Raw genomic sequence first — 21,981 nt, forward strand, 5'->3', positions numbered from 1 at the left:
GCTGACTCACTTTGCTGCAGTTGATCTGTAGCAGTGATACATTCACCTGCTGTGCTTTGTGTGGCAGCTTGTGGCTGTGAAGGTTGACAGCACCCGTCCTCAACATTTCCTTAAACTCTTCCCTGTCTCCCTTTTACTTTATGTGGAAATCAGTTTTTCTTGTATCTCTGAATGTAATAACTGAATACAATTGTTTTTTAAAAAAATTGCTTTGATATTCTTAGCTCTCTTTTGGAACACAGATTTCAATAAATAGTGTCAAACTCTCCCCCCTGTGAGATCAAAGCTTTCACAGTAAGCCACTCCACAATCCTGGTATACAGACTTCATCTCTACCCAGAAGTCTCTTAATTATATCTCTAAAAGCCCCAAACAAAACTTCTGATGTAATTTCAGACTGGGAATGGGTGAATGTTTTCACCACAACATAGCAGAAAATTTCCTCCCTTACCCCACAGCAGCACTGCTGACTCCTCACCTGCCGTACTCATCCCAGTATGGAAGCAGAAAAACTTATTTGCTGGAATGGCTCATGCGAACAGTAGAAATTCTTGGGTGTAATGATAAAAATCTGCCTACTTTCAGCTTTGTCACCATCTTGTAACCTCAGTGTCTCTTTCATTCATCTCAAGTCCCTTCCATTTTCCTTTGAAAGGTCCGTGGTGCTAAAAGTACAAAAGCCTGCATTCATTTGGGGTGGAAATTGCACAATTAACATCACAATAACCAGGAAATGCAGGAGAGCCGAGGAACTCCAGGTGAACAGGTTCTCATCCCGAAATCTTGCCCTACCTGACTCTCTATTAATCCTTCACCCCCGGCAGTTTTCCAGGCCTCGATGGCAGTGGGTCACTTTCTGCATTGTGGCACTTTCTGGTGCATCACTTCCCATCTGCCCGGGGACCAGCAGAAAGCACAGGGACACTCCATGGCCCGCCTGGGGACACATCTCCCGGTCAGTGACACTGGGGCTCAGGGCAGAGCAGCTCCTGCTGCTCGGCTTCTGCTTTCCCATGGGAAGTGGTGCCCCTCTGGAGAGCCCTCAGCACCAGGGTCAGTGCTGGCAGAGGGCAAAGGTCCCCAAAATCACACTGGTGGAGCAATGCACCAGACATACCCTGGCCACTTTTCCCTCAGACATAAAGAACCGTATCTAGTCAAAAGATCACAGGGTACAGACACATGGCACTGAATTCTTCCAGTCTTGCCCTTTTGTCTTTGGCTTCTGCACAGCAGAGAACAGATGAAAAACGTAATCAGGACGATCCTACTTTTATACCCAAGTCATTAAAACATAAAGGATATCAGTAATCTCCAAACTGATCACACTGATGTTTTCCTGTTCTTCAGTTTCACTGGGAGCACCAACCATTTTCTCTTTAGCTTTTCTTTATCCTCAGTCTGTGTTAATCCCATCATGCACAGCAGGACAGCTGATTGTGGTGGTCTGCATGGAGGTCCTACCCGACTTTTCCTGAAGTCCAAAAAAAGGGAACCAAGGGGCTACAGTTCAGTTCATTTTTTGGGTTTATTTACCCAAAACAAGGGATCTCAGAAGCAGCATCACTGTTCTAACCCGGCAAGGTCTGTCTTGAAAGTACAGGGAATTTTTCCCAAAGCAGATCCCAATTCTCAGTGGCCGACACGCACATGGACACAAGTGCAGGCACACACAGTTGGTCGCGGGGCCTGGCGCGGCGGGGACGTGCAGCTCTGCTCCCGGTGCAGGTCTCCCCACGCCCCCGCACTCTGCCGCAGGGTGAAGCTCTGCTCCAGCCGCCCACGTGCTCCCACCCAAAGAACCGTCTCCTCTCCAGCCTCAGTCTTGCATTCTCGATCCCTCCCTTGTTCTCCTCCCACTACCATCAAAGGGGATTCTCTGTGCTGTGGTGGGTGTGTTCCCAAACGATTAGAAGAGAAATATGTTGGTGCTTGTCTTGTGTTCTCCGCCTTTTCTCCTCCAAATGCTTCTGATGCTCTCTCTGATCAAACATTTCCCTCACTGGAAGAGAGGCCTTTGCAGCACAGCCAGATCTCCCTCCACCTTACAGTGCAATGCCTTGGACTACCTGGGGAATCACGGCCGAAAATGCTGTGAAAGTCTGCAAACATCAGGTGCTGGGTGAAAGTCTCTGTACTTAAAGCTTCTATTACAACCTCTTCATCAGAGAAACAATGACAAGGCACACAGCAAGGGGAACACAGGAATCTAATTAATACAAAACATCAACACCACCCTTAGCCCTCTCCCAGGCACAAGTGACCATCAGGATAACCCATCCAAATGAGCAGCATATACAACTTTACAAAGACATAGGTATGGTTCTCTGGTCAGCCCTTATAAATAGCGTTTTACATATTAAAATAAATATGTCCACGTTGCCAAAGTAGCAAGAGGTTTTTTCGTTATTTTAAAAAAAATATGTTACAATATCCTTTATATTTCTTGCTTAGTTTAAAAAAGTAATTAAAAAGTCATTTTATAAAATAATACAAATAAATTGAGTACAAGAGTGTCCATCCCTAGCACATGTCCTGGGTCTGTATACTGTGACTCAGCATGAGATGCTAACCTCCAGGAAGTAATGTAATCATTCCTTCACTTCTAGTTGGACAGAAGAAATCCAGTGCTTGCTTCTTTTCACCACTTGTAACAAGTCTATGATGTAAAACTCATGGCAAGGGAAGATGTCCCAGATCTGGGGAAGGTTCTCATCGCTGCTATTTATGGCTTTGCTACTCCCTGTATCTGATTGCCTTGTGTAACGCAGGAAGAGGATGTGTCCGGCTGAAACTCAGCCCTGGAGTTTGGAGGGAGGGAACAAGTTCCAGCCAAACAGTGTAAGCAAGAAATTGCTGCTTGCCTTTTTTTTTTTTTTTCCTTGACACACCATAAGTGTGCAAGAGTGTGGGAGCATGTGAGTGCACAGGTGTGAGCGTGCCATGGGTATGAGCATGTATCTGCCTGCAGGAACATTAAGGAAGAAGATTAGAAAGTTTGGGAGAAGGGCTGACAGTCTCTCTCCTCCTGATCTAATCTCTGCCCCTCTGATGAGCCCTCCCTAGTTACCACTGCTGAGCATCCCCAGGAGTTTACTGGGCTCCAGGCCCTGCTGCTGTGCCATCTTCTGAACATCAAAACCCATGTGCATGAGGAACTGGATCACATTCATCTCCTGCCCTGTGAACTGGTCCCTGATTGTGGGGCACGAGGGGTTGCAGTGAGGCCACGGACAGCTGTCAATCAGGTGAATTGGGCAGCCTTTCAGAGGAGCCTTCCCATTTTTGTTGCTCTCATGGAGGCTCCGATCCCAACAGTGCAGGGCACGGGGTAATGATGTCCCCTTCACCTGGATGTCAGTCCAGTGACTGAAAAGACAAACCACACAGATCACATCAGAGGGGTCAGGCTGCCAGGACAGGCTCATTCCCAAGCCACATCCCCCTTCACCTCTCATGGGATCTGCACAAGCACTTACTTGCGTGTGATGATCTCGTGGGACAAACAGGCAGGAGCAAAACTCGCACTGAAGGGAAAAAAGAAACATAGATTGTCTTGAAGGACAAAGTAAGTCCTGCTGAGTCAAACCTTCCAGACTAGGGAGAGGGTGGAATTTTACACAAAAATGAAACAAATGTGCCAGGTTTTTCTCAATGAAACACTTACGTCACATCCTTCAAGGTGTTTCTCAACTCTCTACCCAAATTCTGGATGTAGAGCCACTGCCCTTCCTGAACAGGCTGGCCAGTTAGGTGTACATTGTCTACAGTAAGCTGGGCCTCGTCGAAGAGCCACTGGACAACAAAGACTGGGCCTAGAAAGACAAAAAATTTGAAAAAAGGATTGCTCCAAGTTAGTCACAGATACAGAGGAAACCCTAAATCCATTTGATCTCTCTCCTTTGATACTTACATCGAAGAGTGGGGTAAATCTTATATCCAAAAAAGCAATTCCATTCCTCTCCCTCTTTAAACTGCAGCTTACAGCGTTCGGGAACAATGCCATTCCAGTATCTAGAAGACAAAGCAATAACAATAGGAGGCACAGGGCAATCCTAACAACGTATCCTCTCCGTATCCTAGTTCCTGTTCTGATTAGAATTTCAACTGATAGAACAGCTCTCTCGGCAGCGCTGTCCCATCAACACATTTTAGGGCACCTACAACTGTACACATTCTTCCTCACATTTAGACTTTGTCTTTTCCAATAAAATCATTGAAAACACACTGATGTAGACAATAAATACTCCTAAGTATCAAAATGAAGGAACACAGCGAAGGAGGACATCTTTTCCACACTCTAACCTCTTATAGCAGCGTTATAGTTTAGAGCATCTGACTGTACCTTATTCCTCTTCTGATGGCCTCTGTTGGAGCACATGTTATGGTATCAATACAGTCGGTCCTGCGATACTGTTTGTTATCCAGGAACCATCCAGAGTCTGCCAAGCCTCGAACCTGAATCCCTTGATAGCCCATCTCCTCCAGCTGCTCGGCCACTCGATCCACGTTCAGGAGCACTCCAGTCCCTCCAGCACTGCAACAGCAACAGCAACGCTGCGATCATGAGGCACACACACAGGCGTGACAGACCTTGGTACCAGACACACCTTCTTCAGCAGTGACATGCTACAAACACCTTCATCTACCCACAGCAGAGCTACCCAACCATTCACCATGAACTTCGTAGACACCACATTACTTCCTTGCTCTGCAACACTCAGAAATAAAGCCAGTGCTGAGTAATAAATAACCTGGTAGCTCAGAAACAAAATCCCGTTGTAACTCTTTCCTGGGAGATACATGTGCTCTGTACCATTTCCAAGGGGGTTGCTGCTCAAAAACTAAAAGAATCTGAAGTGAGACAAATTCACTCTTAGCAACTTCTCTATTACACTCCTGTGTAATACACTGAGTGTACCAGAGCTTTGTGCAACACAGGATGATCCAGAGCACCTGTGTGAGGAAAGTTTGGATTTTATTTCTGTGTCCTGAATCAATTCACAGGAGGTGTGTGTCTCATGATGGGGGCCAACAGGAACCAGAATTCTTGGAGCAGACAAGAACACAAAGCTTTGTTATTTTCTGGGTTTCCTCTTAAGTGGATCTGGACCAGAAGGTGATGAATTAATATTGTATCATCCCCTGTTGTACCACTTACACTAGAAAACTGACCAGAGATACAGGGTTTGCTGTGTTAGTGTTACTGTTCTCCTAGAAGAAATATTTCAGGAGCTGCTGAGATCTCCTCCCTTAACAGCTTTATACTGTGGAAATCTCCTGTCTTCATGAAACAGAATCTTGTGGATACCTACCTGCTCCCTGCTAGCAGCAATACTTTCGCAGTGCTCAGACCTTTTCCCAGCAGCTCCTTTATAACCTCCTGTATGATCAGTGCTCCCATGAAGGCATATTCATCTGGAAGACAGCTCAGTGTCAACAAAATTGTTTCCTGTCCAGGCTCAGACTTTTACTTCCTCTCTGAAAATGCTTAAGAACTTTCTAAAGAGATTACAAACCTAAACTCAGGCTCATTTTATCCACCTATACAAAATACACCTAACAAGAGATTCTCCCCCCGCCTCGTACAAAATGTTCTTCCCTGCAAGAGAACCAAGTGAACTGAATACTCAATTACACAGGTACCTTCCTATGACAATGCTTAGAAATGCATAAACTTGGAAAACAAGAAGGAAGGTGCTGGAGGAACAAACACACACCTTCCTACCACCTGGAATCTCAGTTCCAACTTACTGCTTCCCCTTTTTCCCAGTTCATCAAGCCAATTCAGAGAAGCAATGCTTCACAAGATGTTACATGTACAAGGACACTGCTTCCTTGACACCACCAGAATCTGTGGTTGCTTATGTGTAACTGCTCCATAGGAACAGCCCCAAGGAGCTGAGATGAAGTGAAAAGGTCCCTTACTGTGACACTACCAGAATGACAGCGGATGGCAATGCAGCACGTATTAAGATGAGCTATACTTTTCCAAAGAAAACTGCAGACAGCTTTAGCTTGACACATGATGGCTCCTACCCAAGGCCAAATATCCTCCTGATAAAAGTCTGACACTTAACTCAACAGTCCTGCCTCTCAGGTCAGTCATGCTGAAGTTACATGCAACAGTCCATGGTCCCTCAGCTACAGCAATTAATTTGCTACATGCTGGAACCTGGAGATTCATCTAAAAAGAATTTTGGTCCTCTAATCCTTGCACACTGCATCAGTGTAACATCTCTTCAAGCAGTGGCTCTGAACTATGTCAAAACAGCCTGAGCTAAAGAGATCAGGATGTTTTATCTGGAAGTAGCTTGATATTCTTTCCTGCCCTTCAGCAAGAAAAAGCCTGTTTCTTGTCCACGTGGTTTCACAGAAGTCTGGCCACATCCTTTAATGTGTGATGTCTGGAGCAGCAACAGCCCATCAGCAACACTCACTTTTCTCAGACTTGGAAGAGGCACCGCTCCAAACATCACTTGAGCAATATGGGATGAATCTGTAAGAGAGAGCTGTGTGAGTCCTGCTGTGCCTCTGACACGCACAACAGGGTGAGGATGGGGTCACCTAACTGGAAGAAAATTAAATCCTGGGAAGGGGAAAAGGGAAGAGTTTCTGTCCAGTTTGACAACTTACCTTACTGCACACCAAGTGACAACTGTAATTGTCTTGAATTTTCTCCTGAACACTAATAGTTTTACTGAGATAAATCAATAAATAACATGTCTTTTATCAATCTAATTGAACCACTAAGCTCAGTAGACAGAACTATGGAGTATGACTTTGCTCTCAGCTATTCTGCCAGCTCAGGGCACAGAAGTTGCCCTTCTGAAACAGGGCAACTCTCTATGCTTCAGTTTTTCACATGAAAAATGAGAAGACTCTAGTCAGTGCAGTGTAAATGCTGACTGCAATCACTGGAGTTTTTTGCAAGAATTAACTTCCCATGTCTCTGCTTTGCAGAAGACAAATTAACATCCCTTCTGTATAGATGCATGTATAAACTGGTCTCTCTCATTTCTCTTCTTTGAACTAGGAGAGCTGCTCCACATTCTTCTCAAATTGTCAGATGTGTAACACACTATCAGCCCACCACTTGTGGTGGATTCACCACTGCAGCTGTTTGAGCAGGCTCTCTAAGCTACCCCCAGTTTTTCTTCACTAGATCACCCCACAACTCCAAGGAGATTGAACTTGAGTTTCTCAGCCTTGTCAGCCCTATGTGTTAGAGAGCTGAACTGCAGCACATGAGGAAACACACAATTTCCTTTTCCAAGTATTAGTCTTAACCTGTCTCTGCAGCACTCTTGCTAGCCTAAAAGGCAGGAGATGCTGTTTAAGTATAAAGCTATTTCCCTCCGTTGTCCCTCCTTACACCATGTTTGCATTCCACCAGTGGGGATTTTCTTCTGGCTGAGAGGACAGGATCCCAGTTCCTGCAGATGGGCACAAAGAAACAAGAAACATACAGATGACAGTCTGTGATTTCAGAGGAACGTAGGAGCCTCATGCAAGACCTCTGACCACACAGAAAACAAACATCCATGATGAAAAACATTGGCAAGGGAAGTGGAAGGAACATTTCTAAATTTGCCCTTAGGCAGATTTGACATTCAGAATTTGATTCATCCTACAGATGAAGCCTGTCTAGAAGCTTCTTGTAGTACAGAAAAGACCTGTGATGCCTATTTAAGTACCCCCCCAAAAGACAAATCCTAGCAGGTATATTCCAATATACTCAGACGATCTGGGTGAGTGACGGAGGTTTGGGTACCCAGGAGGCTGCAGCGTGAGAAGAGAGCGAAGAGAGAAGCACTCATGACCGGCGATAGCTGTGCACCCAAACGCCTGCCCGTCCCCGCAGCACGGGATCATCACGGGGCAGCGACCAGTCACCTCGCAGGGCGGTGACGGCGGGCGCTACCTCGGCCCGGTCCCGGTCCCTGTCCCTCGGGGCTGCCCTACGGGGTGGAGGGGGCGACTCACCCACGCGGGTCGCGGGCCACTCCCGGGAGCTCATCAGCCGCCGCATGGTGTCGTAGCGGGTGTCGCAGTTCTCCCTGTTGAAGCAGTACCACCCTCCTGGCGAGGGCACAGGGGTCAGCCGCCCCGAAGGGCCGGGGGCTCGCGGCCGAGGGACGGCGGCCCTCAGGGCCCGGGGCACCGAGGGCAGCCTCGGGTCGCCGCCCCGCTCGTGGCCGCCGGTGCGGAAGTCGGGGGCGCCGGCGCTCACCTTCCAGGAACAGCAGCCACCGCCGACTGCCTTTGGACTCCTTCAGGTAGTAGCTGCGGGCACAGACAAGGGGCAGCGCCTAAGCGGGAGCCGGGCCCGGCCGCAGGGCTCTGGTGCCGGTCGGGCCGGGGCCGCGCCGAGGCGGCGGCGCCGCTCGCTCCCGCCCGGGGAAGCGCCGGGGCCGCCGCCCGGGAGGCGCTCGCTGCACCTGTCGCCGCCGGTGCCGCGCGCCGCCGCGCGGTGGCGCCGCAGCCCTCGGGGCCGGGGGGAGCGGCGGCGGCCGCGCGGGGCAGCCCCGGGGCGCCCGGAGGGGCCGGCGCGGCGCGGGGACTCACCCGGCCGGGCTGCCGTCGTTGCAGGTGACCGAGGCGTTGTGCAGGAGGTGCAGGCGCAGGTCGTGCGGCAGCGCCTGGGCCGAGCAGGGGTACAGCGACTGCGCCAGGCTCTTGACCTGCGCCATGAAGCTGTCCATGTTGCCCTCCACGGCGGTGAAGTCCAGCGGGAAACTCTCGGCTGCCGCCGCCGCCGCCGCCTCGCCGCGCTCGCGGACCGCCGGGCCTCGCCGCCGCCAGCCCTTCCGTCCCTCGCCGCCGGGCCCGGCGTGCAGCAGCCCCAAGAGCAGCAGGAGGTGCACCGCTGCCGTGCCCATCGCCGCCCGCCGCCACCCGCCGCTCGCCGCGGCAGCAGCCAGTCCCCGGCGGCGGGCAGCGCCGCCCGCGCTCCGCCGCGCCCCGCCGCGCCACCCGCGGGGACGGGGGTCGGCGGCGGGCGAAGAGGGTAGCGCCGGCGGCGCGGGCTCGGCGGCGCGGCTGCCGGCACAGGAGCCCGCCGCCCGCTCCCAGGCGGCGAGCATGACAGAGGGGCACGGAGTGCGCGGGGAGCGCGCCGGGGGCGCCGCCAGCCCGGGCGCCGCGTGGGGCAGCAGCCGGCCAGCCCCCGCCCTGCCCTGCCCTCCGCCCCCTCGGAGCGAGGCGGAGGGAGCGGGGGGTCTGCGCCGCGCCGCACCGCACCGGCACGGTGGGCCGCTCCGTCGGGGCGCGCCCCGCGCTCGACGGCGACGCCATCGCCGCCCCTGCCGGCGCCGGGGCCGCGGCGGTGGCGGCGGCGCCCGACAGCCTCGCCCGCAGGGCGGCGGGGGCCCGGGGCGGCCTCTCTCCGGGGCCGGGGCGGGGGGGGTGGGGGGGGGGTGGGAGGCGGTCGGGCCGCCCGAGAGCGAGACCCCGCACGTGGCAGCCCCCGTGGCGGCGCCCCAGGCCCGCGCCGCGCCCCCCGATCCGCCCCTCTCCCCCCACAGCCCCGACGGCAGCTCCTCCCCGGCTCCGCGTCGGCGGCACCGCCCGCCCCGCCCCGGGACGTGCCACCGCCGCTTCACCGGCGGAGCTCAGCCCCGCGGCCCCCGATCGCCCTTGTGCGGGATCCCGCACGCCGTCTCGGGGGCTGCCCGCGGTGCCGCGCTCCGGCCTGGCCGCGGCTCCCAGGGCGCAGCGGGAAGCGGTCGTTTGGTCCCGGACATCGGCGTCCGGTCTGCTTAGCTTCCGCGGGTGACCGGGGCCGGCGGCGGGTCGCCCCCCAGGCCGGAGGATGCTGCTGCCGGGAACGGGAGGGGACGCGGAGGCCCCGGGCGTGCCGCAGTCACTGCAGGCCGGAGGCGGCGGTTCCGGCCCCCCTGCAGCCCCCGACCGCCGGCGCGGGTTTCCCGGGGGTCGGAGTCTCCGCGCCGGAGAGGCTGTGCCCTGTTGCTCTCCGCAGCTCGCGAGGTTTACCGCCGGCCGCTCTCCCCCAGGGCCCGGACGTTTCCAGGAATTGCAAGAAAAATCCTGGAGAAAAAGCCGTGTTTTCACCAGAGTGCCGGTCATCTGATGAGAAAGGGGGATTTCCCTGGAAATGGCCTTATCGCAGACCTCGGAGTTAAAAACCGAGGAAAAACAGAGAAAATGCTACGCTTTGAATAATTCATTTAGATACGAAATAGGACAACTCACGCTCCTCACCAGCCCTCCAGAAAGGAGCAGGAAGATTGTCTTTACTGGGAAATATAATCTATCTGGGATCAGAAAAGGTGAAAATAGTGTAATCTTAAAATAGCACATGGAAGGGGTGTTTTTGTTTTTGGGTTTTTTTGGGTTTGGTTTGTTGTTTTTTTTTCAAGCTGGAATGAGGGCTGTCCAACTGCTGCAACTACATTTTTTACCTTACAGTGTTTGGACTTTCTGAATGTAGGCTCAGCTCTGTGTTTCCTACACACGTAGCATGTGGTTTTGGTTTGCTTGCCATGTTGGTTTTTTTATCTTTCAGTTACTCTTATGTACTCTCAGTTCTTGCTCTGTTCTCACTCAGATTTTTACCCCCAAATGTTTTATTTAAGTGCTAATACTGACGACAGTATCTTTAAAGCCAAGAAAAGCTACTCAATTGACTGCGCACCTCCTCAAGGGCACTACATTCATCCCCTGACAAGTTTTCGGTCCCAGCACATTTCTGCATCATTGTATCTTTCTTTACACTGGCCTAAACCTCCCTTTCTCACTGTCCATGCTATGCCCAAGCAATGAATCACTGAGACTACTTATGGGAAGTTTAAGAACTCCTCAGTCAGCCTGAGCAGAGCTTCATCTGGAAAGTGGTCAGTTAACACAAAGTCTGAAGCAGTAAGTCCTCAGAGTGCTCCAAAGTCCCTGGAAAAGATGGCATAAACAACTTCAGGACCTCATAGTCCACTAGGTACAGCAAGAAACCAGAAGGGGTAAGATTGCTGAACTCCATCCTTCACAGTAAGGCTGCTGTGCCTCCTGGTGTCCCTGCTCTTTCTCTTCACAGAGGGCTGAGTTCCTGTACTCTGTAATGCCTTGCTTGGTAACCAGCTGGCACATTGAGGGATGACTGATTATGATGCACCAGGGAGGCATCTTATGGCAGAGAGGAATGCATGGTAAAGTTGCAGATCTTTGTCCTAAGAAGTGAAGCAAAGAAATTTAAATTTTGCCTGGCTTGGCTGTACTGAGCCCTCTTCAGCTTTCTGACCTCTGGTTCAGGTCACTCAGGGGAGGGTTTGTCCAGAGCACTCCTGCTATCCTTCCAAAATTCAGTAAAATGTTGTATTACTTTTCATGGCTGAGCAAGGGGCTATGAGGAAGAATGTAAGGCTGTAGGTCTGGTATAACAGCCTTTCTGATTTCTAAACATTTAAATCTAGTATCGTTCAACTCCTTGACATACTGAACTTCACTGAACATCAAAGTGACACAGATTTTAGATAATTCTGTAATACTTCAGCACAAGAGGTTCTCTGAGTTTTAATCTTTTGATAGGACCCTCCCTACATTGAATAGATTGGCCTCAGTACAAAAAGAAGCTCAGAGAAATCTGAAAGAATTGGAGTCCTGCTCCAGGCACTGGAGATTTGGCATTTTTATTGGTGGGAGTGAGGCACATAGGAGGCAAGCAGGAGACTTTTAATAATTGGGAACAATGTTATGGGAGATACTGTTTTCATTTAATACCCTTGAAAATGAAATGTCCTGCATGATGTCTTTCCCTATGTCCCAAGATATGTCCTCATATGTTCAGTATATTGTACAAAAGCTTTTGAGACAGTTCTGAATTCCCTCATACCGTTCCAGGATTAAAGCAGCCCCAGCACTTGCCCTTCAGATATTTCCCAAGGAAACCCAAGGACCAAGAGGGTTACACCTGGGTCCTGCGTAAGGGCTCCTACCACAGGCATGGTTCCCCTTCATAGCCACCTCTTGTGTCTGATTTGAGGCACTCTGCAGCCCTGGCTCAGACCAAGCTCCCTGGCTCATTGCTTGGGCCTTGTGTTGTGTGTAAATTAACCCATACAGCACTATTCACCAACAGAATCCTGCTTTTGTACTGTCATGCTACTGCTGCCTCCTCTGACCCCGAGGCCAGGGGTTGTAAAGAACTCCAGCAGAGCAGCAGAGCCCTCCTAAAGCCTGGGTGCACATGTGATGTGCTGGGTGATGCTCTGGCAGGAACCATCTCTTGAACATCCCCAGGACACTCTGTGGTCAGCAATGTTGGTACAGGCAGCAGGAAACACTCCAGAATAATTGTTACTGTGATAAGCAGCTCATTCTGCATCAGGTACTGGAGCTCATTACTATGTATTTCTAGATGTTCACAGCTAATTTTCTATTCATTTTGAAAGAAGACATAAAAAATAAAAGCAGGTGAGGTTTTGCTGCTTTATGAAGAAGCATATATGCATTACTCCCTGTATGCCTTTGACAATGCAGATGCAGACAGTGCCAGGGCTATGTATTGAATGCAAAGCACCAGCTGCCTGAAAAGTGGGATTAGGGAAGGTCATTCTGCAGTGTGTTCACTGTAATTACCAATGAAATGCCATTTAAGACAAATTTTTGCAGGATGTTTGGCTGGGGCTCACCTGGTAGATTTGCAGGCATCCTCCACCCTGACAGTAGCAGAAATCAGATATATAAGGGTGTTTTCAGCCATTCCCAAATGAGTTCCTCTTTCTTTGTGGCACTTTAATAGACTCCAGGTTGTAGTCACCTCCCCCATTTCTCTCCTGATGCTTCTAATTTCAGATAAATATTTGAGAAGTGGCTCTGGGTAAGAAATGTGACCCTTCACCTCCATGCAACTTTGTGATTATGACATACTATTAATAACCAGAATCATCTCTAATCTCACAATTTGGATATGTTCAGCTCAATTGACATTGGTGTCTTTTTAACAGGAGCAACGTTTCTTTAAGGGATATGTCACTTCCAGATGCAAAAAAGGAAACAGCTACCTGCATCAGACATCAAATAGGAGCTACACCCATCCAGAAATGAGACCAGTGTTTTGGGCTATGAAACCCAAAATGTGTCATTCAAATTGGAATGGCTGCTCTGCCTGAGCGGGGCAATAGTCACTGCAGTTAACAAAGTCATCCTAATTGCTTCTTCTCCTCCAGCAGAAGTATTAATTAGTGGAAAAATGGGATATCTTCATTATGCGTGAGATAGTTGCAGAGCTTTGGATTTCTCCCTATTTTAAAGACGAAGAAGTACTTGAATATCAGATATTTGTTGCACCCTTTTTTGGAGAAGTGTGTCAACTTTCAAAAAATCTTGCCTTTAAGTCCTCACACCTCTTCATGTATATTTACAGCAAAAGGCAATTGAAAAGGTAGAAGACTATATATCCTGAACACTGTAGCTCTATAAATGTGATGGCAATGATACTGCCCAATGGAATGAACAAAATGTTATGACAATTTAAAGCATAGTTTTAAACATTTTACACCTGGACATCCTTTATTACTGTTTCTACATCTCACTGAACAGTTGTGGTATTGGGTGGACTTAGGCATCCACATGCATAAGCCAGGGTAAGTCTCCCCATCATTAGAATTCCCATTTTTCTCCATTTTCTGGCACTGCTGATATGGTAAATGCAAACGTTATCTTTTATGCTAGTGTCTTTCCTTGAAAGGATCTTTTTCCTTTATAAGCCAAACACACCAGACATTTTTGTGGGTGCTGGGGGTAGAGGTGGAGACTTAAGCTTAACATATAGGATAAATATAGAAGAAGTAGAGAAAAGAGAAACTATTTGGCATGTGGTTACAACTTAGGCTAAATAAATTCCAGTGGTTACTCAAACTAAAAGTTTTGGTGGCTTTTTTTTTTTTTTTTTTTTTTTTTTTTTTTTTTTTTTTTGGTGAGTTGTTTTGTTTTTATGATAGCAAACTAAACAGACTGTCATCGAATCTGAGAGCGCCTTTGATGCAGAGGCCATGCTGAGACTGAAGGGGAAACCCATAAATGAAATAAAGTCTCTGGGAAATTGTGTGTTGTGAAATGTATAATAATTTAGGTTCCTTGGCTGCAGCCATCTCTCCTGACCATCTGAGTTTGCAGCACTGACCACGAGGTTCCAAATCGACTTTTTTTTTTCTTTTTTTTTCTTTTTTTTTTTCTCTTTTTTCCCCCGAAGAAATGGCTTTCAGGGTTAGCAGGATGCTGTGCTTTGTCTGACCAAAGGCGCCCCGATAGTGGCACTGCCTGGGCACTCCCGTGGCGCTGGGAAGGCGGCAGGATGCTCCCCATTCCCCTGTGACATGCGGCGTTCATCAGGGCTGTTATTTGGCTCAGGAAAACCTTCCCTGTACGCGCAGGGATTTTCGGTATGACTGCTTGGGAGAGAGACAAAAATCCTTCAGCCCAAGGGATTTCTGGCCACCAGCGCTGCCTGGGGATGCCCGACCCTGGGTTCGGGGTCGCCGCCTGCGCTGCCGGGCACGGTCCCGGTACAACGAGAAAATGTTTTATTTCCCTGGAGAAGGTGGCTGATCCCGACACTGGAAGCCCGAGGGACAACACAAGCGCCGTCAGCCTCGGCGGGACGTGTGGCGGGCTCCCCTCCCGCTCCCCGCGGAGTCGCCAGACCGTGGCTCCGGAGCCGCCCCCGCCCCGGCCCAGCGGGCAGGGCCGGGGGTAGCCCCCGCCCAGTGCCGGGGGAGCAGCCCGAGCCGCCCACCGTCTGCCCTGTCCCAGGGCTGCCGCCGCCAGCCCCCCTCGCGCCCCGGGAACCGTCCTCGCCGCCCGCCGCGGGCGAACCGCTCCGCCCCGGCCTCAGAGCCGCCTGCCCGTCCCGCCTCAGGCCGGCTCCGCCAGGCCGGGACTCGTCCGCGACAGCTCGCTTCCGCAGCCGCCGGGCCGGGCCAGGGCAGCGTTCCCGTCCTACTCCCGTCCTACTCCCGTCCGGTGCGGCCCCGGCGCGCCGGGGCGGGCCCGCAGCAGGACGGCCCCGGCCGGCTCCGCCCCGGCCGCGCGGGGCTGGCACGGCGGGGGAAGATGGCGGCGGCGGGCGGGGGCGGCGCCGCGGTGTCGGTGTTGGCGCCCAGCGGGCGGCGGGTCACGGTGCGGGTGGGGCCCGGCACGGTCCTGCTCCAGGTGGGTCCGCGGCGGGGAGGGGGCTGAGGGGAAGACGGGGGCAGGGCCGCAGGCCGCCCGTGACGCCTCTCTTCTTTCCGCAGGTCCTCGAGGAGGTCTGCAGGAAGCAGGGTGGCAGCCCTGGCGAGTACGGCCTCAAGTGAGTGTCGCCGTGGGGCCGGGCCCGGGTCCGGCTGCCCGCGGCCCTTCTCCGCGCCGGGCCTGGCGCTGCTGGAGCCCGCGCCCCGTCCTCGAGGTGCCCGGGGCCCGGCGGAGCCCGCGGCGGGCGGTGGGAGTGCGAGGGGCCGGGGCACACACTGAGCTCTCCTCAGGTCGGTTCGCCCCGTGTCCCTGTGCCACGTTCCTTCCGCTGCTGGGACAGAGGGCGAGGCCCCATGTCGCTGCCACGGGACACCCACGCGTGCACCTCATCTAGGCCACAGACCAACAACGCCCGCCTCTCCTCTTACCTGGGGGTTTCACCCTCCGCTTTCATGGCGTCTTAATTGAGAGCTCATTTGTCTGAGTAGCACCAAAAAAAAAAAAAAAAAAAAAAAAAAAAGTCCACTGGTATTTAACCAGGCTTGGCTATGTAGTTGGTTGCTGTTTATCTTTTTAAAACCTTTAAAGGAAGTACACAGTTTTGGGTATCTTCTCTGTTGGGTGTCTTCTCTGCAACCTCTACAAACTGCAGCTGTTTTGGTGTGCAGGTTAGCTTTGGTTGATGATGCGTTTATAATTATCAATTGTTCATTATTGAATCATGTTCTATGACTTCTAGTCAGCCTCTTGGGAATTCTCTTGCACAATATCTGGACTTTGTATTGCTCATAGGCTCTGTTCTCCTTCAGATTTCAGAGGAATGTTTTGGACCTGTCTTTGCAGTGGAGATTTGCTAGGCTGCCCAACAATGCCAAACTGGAAATGGTGCCAGTCTCTAACAGAGCAGGAGCTGGAGCCACGGTATGTTCATTTACGCAATGTGACCTGATTTATTCAGTTACCAGTTGTGCTGATGTGATCCCATCAAATCTAATGGTCAAGAGCACAGGCCGGCCTGGCCAATGCCCTGTGTGAGAGACCAGCTGAAGACTGGCTGCAATGCAGTCGAAAATGGTAATTAAGTTGCCGAAAGTCTTTACTTAGTCTCCATGAACATTGGTAGCAGCTGTGCTGGAGGAGAGTGAGATGGTTTGGGGAGGTGAAAAACTAGTAAATAGCTTAGTGGATGGCTAAGAAGTTAAACATCAGTGATGACTAATTCAGTTCCCTTTCCTAATTTCTGTTTCAGTTGCTGTCGTCCAGCTCTGGATTTTGACTAAATCTTAGATTCTTACAGAATCCTCTTTTGCTGCTTTCCCAGCATTGATGTTCATGGTGTGTTCACACAGCTTTAGGGTCTTTTGTGACATGTTCTGTGTTCATCAGTGGCCAAATGTCTTTATTTTGTATTATTTGCAAAGGGCTTATGGATGCTGTTTTCTCTAGAAATTATGGCCACTTTTAGGAGTGTAAAAATCTTCTATATGTTTCTCTGTGACCATAGGCCTAACTTTTCAAGCCGTGGATAGGTGTTACTGAGAGTGAACTCTTCATGTTGTAAAAATGATGTGTGGTCTTACTTAAGTAGCCTGAGAATGGAAATTTGTCTATCATTAGCAGTCATCTTGCTATTTGTTAACTTCCTCATAGGAAATTTCTCAATTTTCATGTGAGTTTCAGGTCTATTGGTGCTGATCTCTTAATGCCTGTCAGCCAAGCAATGTCAGTGGTGTTTGTTAAAGGCAGTTTTGCTCTAGCTGTCACAGAGAGAAACTGATACGTTGAAAAGTGAACTTAGTGGTGTGAAAAGGCTTTGGAGTTTCTGCTTTAGTTTATTGTGTAACATGGTTTTGGGGGTCCCTAGTGTTCATATTTTTGTCTGTAAAACCTCCATGTTCTTTGTTTTGGCACTAGTGCCTTTTTTCTGATTTGGGGGTAGAAAGACATTTGTGCTACAAATGACGTCTTTACTTAAAAAAATACCACAGACCAGTAGCATCTGCTTAGAATTTTCAGTGAAATGTTGCAGTGGAATGGAGTTTGTCTTCCAGAGAAAAGTGTTTCTCTTGAAATGGTGCAGTGATGACTATGTCTGACATTTGCATGCAGTTTGGGAGGTACTGAAGGAAAACAATGATTTTATTTTTTTTCCCTGAAGTTATATTGTGAGAAAAGGCAAGAAGGACTGTTCACTGTTAGGAGAGAGGTTGTAGTGCGGAATCGTTACTTTATATCATTAATGAGAAGAGTTAATAGAAGTGTAAGTTGTTACTCTTTGGTTGCAGTTAAGCAGAACAATCTGCAGAAGAGAGGCTTCCCTGAGAGTGCTGGTTGCTGTGTCATGAAGGTGAGAGGGTGCAGTGAAGTGGAGTCTAAACAGAGTCCCTGCCCCACAAACTTGAGCAGATTTTACTTGGGAGAATTTCACAGTGTAAGAAAAGACTTTGTACAGAACAACTGACTAAGGAGAGTTCCCTGCCACAGGGAGTATGTGTTAAAAAACAGGGAATTTTATAACAGCCAGGTGACTGTGACTGGGATGTAGTGGCAGCTGAGGTGCGGACTCAGTCGTTGCCAGCTAGCTGTGGTAATGTTGGGATGAATTTGATTCTGTGTCTTTTGTTATTGTATGTTCTATTAAGATTATATACGTGGAAGTAGGTGTGCTTTCCTGTAGTGACAGCAGTTACCCTGGAGCCAGAATACAAGTTTTGGTAAATCATGAGTTTGTTCACCAAATCTGATGTTTTAAAAATAGAAGGCTTTTGTATTTGCCTTTGCATGTGGAAAACATTGTTTCCTCTAAGACCATTCTTTAGTGAAAAATGGAACAAATTTCCTTTGTGATGGCAGGTGACGCAGGAGCACCATCAGTACAGCTCTGGTGTTAAAGTTGTCAGCCTCTTGTTTAAATGTTTGTAAACTTAGACGATTATTGGCACTGGTCTCTGTTATTGTATGTAGCCCCTGGGGTTTTCGAAGAGACTTTTCTAATGGACTGAATAGGACTTTCGTGACATGTTTAACTTTGAACTGCTGCCCAAAAACTGATGCAACTGGTAGTCTGAATTTCTGGGCTGGATTCGTACAGAATGGTGATGTCAGCTGTCATCGCTCTGCTGTAGCTGAGGATAATCTAAGGCTTGTCTCCCATGTAGGAGAAACCAGGAGGTTGTGTTAGTGGTGGGATGAAACGACATTGTACTGTCGGCTCATTATTAATGATGCCACTGTTTCCGTTATGTAGAAAAATTCCTGTCTCCAGCAGATCAGCATTTGCAGTCCTGTGAGGACTGGTGGGAGCCAAGGCAGATGACAAACATATTTCTCCATGGAAATCACAGTGGATTGCTGGAACGTGTGATGTCTCTTTCCCATCTCTCTGTAGCCCCTGCCCTTATGCTCGCACACAGACCTTGCACTGAGAGTGCTAGTAGGGACACGTGAAAACACAGAATGAAGGAAAGTGGCTTTGGCTGTCTTGGGCTAATGTCCTTCTCAGGCTCTGGAATAAGGCCAGTTTTTGTAGACTTTGGAAAACTAAAGTTAACTGGAGAAACCAGGTTTTATCTAGTGGCTAGAGGACTTAATGTGGTTTTTCTTTGGACAGGTGAGCTCGTTGGGGAAACTTAAGAGTCAGGCATTCTGAAAAAGGCTGAATATTCTCTGAAAGATAAAGATAACATCTGAAGTGCTCTGCCACTCTCTATCTCTTGGTTAGCTGCTAAACTTTTCCCTTGGGACAATCAGGAGTTTGAATTTCTTCAGGACTGACCCCAGCATATATTCACTTTAGAAATGCCTTGGACTGACTGATTGATTAATTGATTGATTGATGGATTGTGTGGGAGAGGTAGGGAAGCAATTCTCTAAAGTTTGTGTGGAACCTGATAATGTACATGGATATTCTTATTCTAGGTTGGAAAGGACCTGTTAAGATCTGCTGCTGGCTGGCCCTTGCCTTTTTCTGCAGGCGTTCAAGAACTTGATATACTGACCAGAATTATTGTTGAGATTTTTTGTTACTTCACTCTTAAATTGTATGTCAAAATGCGATGGTTAGGAAGCATTAGTGAGTTGCAAGTTACAAATGTTATTTCTTTGGACTGGTTGTTTAGAATAGATAAGAACTGTGTTAATTGTTTCTGTGTGTGGATATAAGTAAACTGTTTTGTCCCAGGGAAGTTGTTCTGCAAATGATGCTGAAGTTGACAGAGCTCTGTGTTGGTGTTTTAAATGGTGCAGCTGCATCAGTCACGTCTGAGTTATTGGAATTTGTTTTATGTAGCTGTGAAACTCCTTACTGTAAAGTTTCATGTGGTATAGAACAGAACACCTCCATTGCTCACGATGGCACATCATTTGGGATGTTTGCATTGGCTTTTCTCTGAGTATGTTCCAGTTCAAGATATGGCAGGGGAGAGGGCCCATGAAAGCTGGTTAGTATTCCAGGATGCCTCCCCCATGCTCAGGAGCCATTCATCCCAACAAACAGGAATTCAGGCCAGAATGCCTGCATAAATGAACAAGAAGCACTGAAATATTTTAAAAGGCTGTGAAGAACAATAGGCTTTCTTTCAAATTTCAGATGAATTCATTGTGGTGTTCTTGTAGGTTCGGATAGCATTACAACTAGATGATGGCTCCCGTTTGCAAGACACCTTCCTCTGCCAACAGACCTTGTGGGAACTTCTCAACCATTTTGCAAAGATCAGGTGAGCAATGCAGTGAGAAAATACTTGTTTGGATGGATCTCTGCATGCTACTAATTACTTGTTACAGTGACCCAGCTAAATCCTTCAGATCTGTAGAATTTGCATTTATTTGATTGCGATTTCTCCTTTATAACAGAGATGTTTGCATTTTCATTGCTCTTTTAGATTTGACAATCCATAGTTTTATTCCTGTTTTTTAATCCAGGAGTACCACTCCTGATTCAGGGCATAAACTGTAACAAACTGCTAAGGCTGTGAAGATACTGGGATATGTTGCACCACCTTTCTTTTACACAAACCTGTTTGAAGTTAAGTTAGTGCTAGAGATGTGTGTGTCAAGCCTGGATGATCTTGATCCCCAGTATTTCTGTGCTGCAGTTCCCTGTAGTGCAGGAGGTTCTTTCTTACTGGTTGCTGTTGCTTTTGAGGCTTTCTGTTGTGCAAATTCTTCTGGAAGGAAGGAAATCTGGAGCTCTCAACAGGTTAAGGTAGAATCTTCAGAAGACTCAATAGATCCTGTTTAAATGGAAGAATTTCTGGTTCTACATTTTTTGAATATGTACATGGGTTAGAAATCTTACTATTTTAGTCCAGCCTACATTGAGTGCTACCTCTTGTCTTTAGCATTGATTTTAAAAGGCTGTATTGTTTGAAATGTCAAGCTAATAAAGTTTTCTCAAAGAAAGGCACCTCTTTTCTATTTTTCATGGTTTGGAAGAGGAAGCCTTGAAGCTGTGACAGCCATTCTGTTTTTAATCATGGACCAGGTCTACAATGTGACATTTGTTCATAAGTAAAGGAACAGTATTCATGCAAATGCTAGAGATAAAAGGATTATCTTTCTTTTAATTGAGGAAAGAGGTAGGACAAAAAACACAGGTGTAATTTTCCTGAGTGTTTAAAGACCTCTCTTGTCACTTACTATACACTCTGTGCCCTCTGTGAGTAGAGGAGTGGCTGTTGCAGTTTGGGTACTGCTAGACTAGTGGGAGGCAGTAATTATTGACAATGACAACCTTTGTGTGGCTTTCTCACATAATAATTGGTTGTTTCTTCGGTTTAAATTTTGAGCTTTTCATAAAATTTTGCTCTTTTGAAGTAGTTTTATTGGTTACAGGTCATTGTAATATTATTAGTTAATATGCATGTTGCTCTTCTTAAGCTTTTCTTAACTGCTTTTTTTTTTAAACTGCTGCAGTGTACTAAGCATTCATAACTTCAGTTCAGAACACAGCTGCTCTTTTTTGCCCTCTGGAAGCTGAGTTCAGATAGTTCAGATGTTTGGATGGACTTTGCAATCTTGGTTAAGTTCAACAAGCAGCAAAGGTGCTGTGTGTGATTTAGTCACAGAACAAGCTGGATCTACAGCCATCTGTATGGATTTAATGGGCTGAGTTGCTGTTCAGTGTGTTTTGATGCAGTTGACTAACTAGTCAGCTAATTGTTGATGTTTGCTGAATCCTTCCTTGGACTTTCCAACTGGAGATGTTTTCCTGGAATGCTCAGCCGCTCTAAGTGCGTGAGGGGAAGTATTCTAAATCCACTGGAATTTCCCCTGGGTTTCCAGCATCCATCTTGGCTAATTGGGTCTGAAGAAGGTCTGGAAGCTATTGTAGGGCTGCTCCTCCTCTCAGCGTGCGGCAACCCTTGCACAAGATGTTTACAGGCCCTGTCAGATCACTACATGAAGGAATCTAATCTGCTTGCCGTTCCCCTTCTGAAGAGCAGCACATCAAAGAGAGGACAGTATGTTTGATGTGTGTGCTTGCCTCAGTGGGTGCATGTAATGGATTAGCAGCAGCTGGAGGAGGAGCCTGCTGCTTCCAAGAGTTAGACAAAAATAAGTCTCTGGGGATCTTTGCGTGGAGTCTGTGCTTCAGAGGCTGCTTGAGGGCACAGTGTTGTCTGCCCTGTGAGCAAGAAGCCTGCGTTTCTATCTCCCATTCTTGCTTGCCTTGCAGCTTCAGCAGCTTTATGGGCTGTTGTCCATAGGGCAGTTGCACTTTGGACACTCAGGGACATCTTTGATAGTAATTACGATTCTTCACTACTTCTATAGCATCATTCATTCGATATTTTC

General features: G+C 48.7%; 2 protein-coding genes across 3 annotated transcripts in view; one reads left to right on the forward strand and one right to left on the reverse strand.

The window, feature by feature from the left end:
• Window positions 1-1,581: 1,581 nt before the first annotated feature.
• NOTUM (notum, palmitoleoyl-protein carboxylesterase) lies at window positions 1,582-8,897 on the reverse strand. The gene is made up of 11 exons (XM_066200770.1): window positions 8,569-8,897; window positions 8,234-8,286; window positions 7,987-8,082; window positions 7,376-7,436; window positions 6,441-6,499; window positions 5,316-5,418; window positions 4,346-4,537; window positions 3,914-4,014; window positions 3,668-3,815; window positions 3,480-3,527; window positions 1,582-3,369 (listed from the first exon to the last, which is right to left on the reverse strand). Exons 1-11 carry the CDS (start codon window positions 8,880-8,882, stop codon window positions 3,063-3,065), a joined length of 1,482 nt encoding a protein of 493 aa, XP_066056867.1. The 5' UTR covers window positions 8,883-8,897; the 3' UTR covers window positions 1,582-3,062.
• ASPSCR1 (ASPSCR1 tether for SLC2A4, UBX domain containing) overlaps window positions 8,263-21,981 on the forward strand; it is a 44,801-nt gene continuing 31,082 nt past the window's right edge. Inside the window, exons 1-4 of one of the 2 annotated variants that reach the window (XM_066200772.1) lie at window positions 8,263-8,279; window positions 15,249-15,304; window positions 15,996-16,107; window positions 19,801-19,901. In XM_066200772.1, coding sequence (XP_066056869.1) covers window positions 16,069-16,107; window positions 19,801-19,901 — 140 coding nt within the window. In that variant the 5' untranslated portion in view covers window positions 8,263-8,279; window positions 15,249-15,304; window positions 15,996-16,068. Of the gene's footprint in view, window positions 8,280-15,068; window positions 15,166-15,248; window positions 15,305-15,995; window positions 16,108-19,800; window positions 19,902-21,981 lie in introns of those variants that run through there. The other variant, XM_066200771.1, reaches the window with a different exon arrangement.

The sequence above is a fragment of the Chamaea fasciata genome, unplaced genomic scaffold, assembly GCF_029207755.1.
Source record: "Chamaea fasciata isolate MVZ Bird 193981 ecotype frontalis unplaced genomic scaffold, bChaFas1.0.hap1 SCAF_19, whole genome shotgun sequence".
Lineage (NCBI taxonomy): Eukaryota > Metazoa > Chordata > Aves > Passeriformes > Sylviidae > Chamaea > Chamaea fasciata.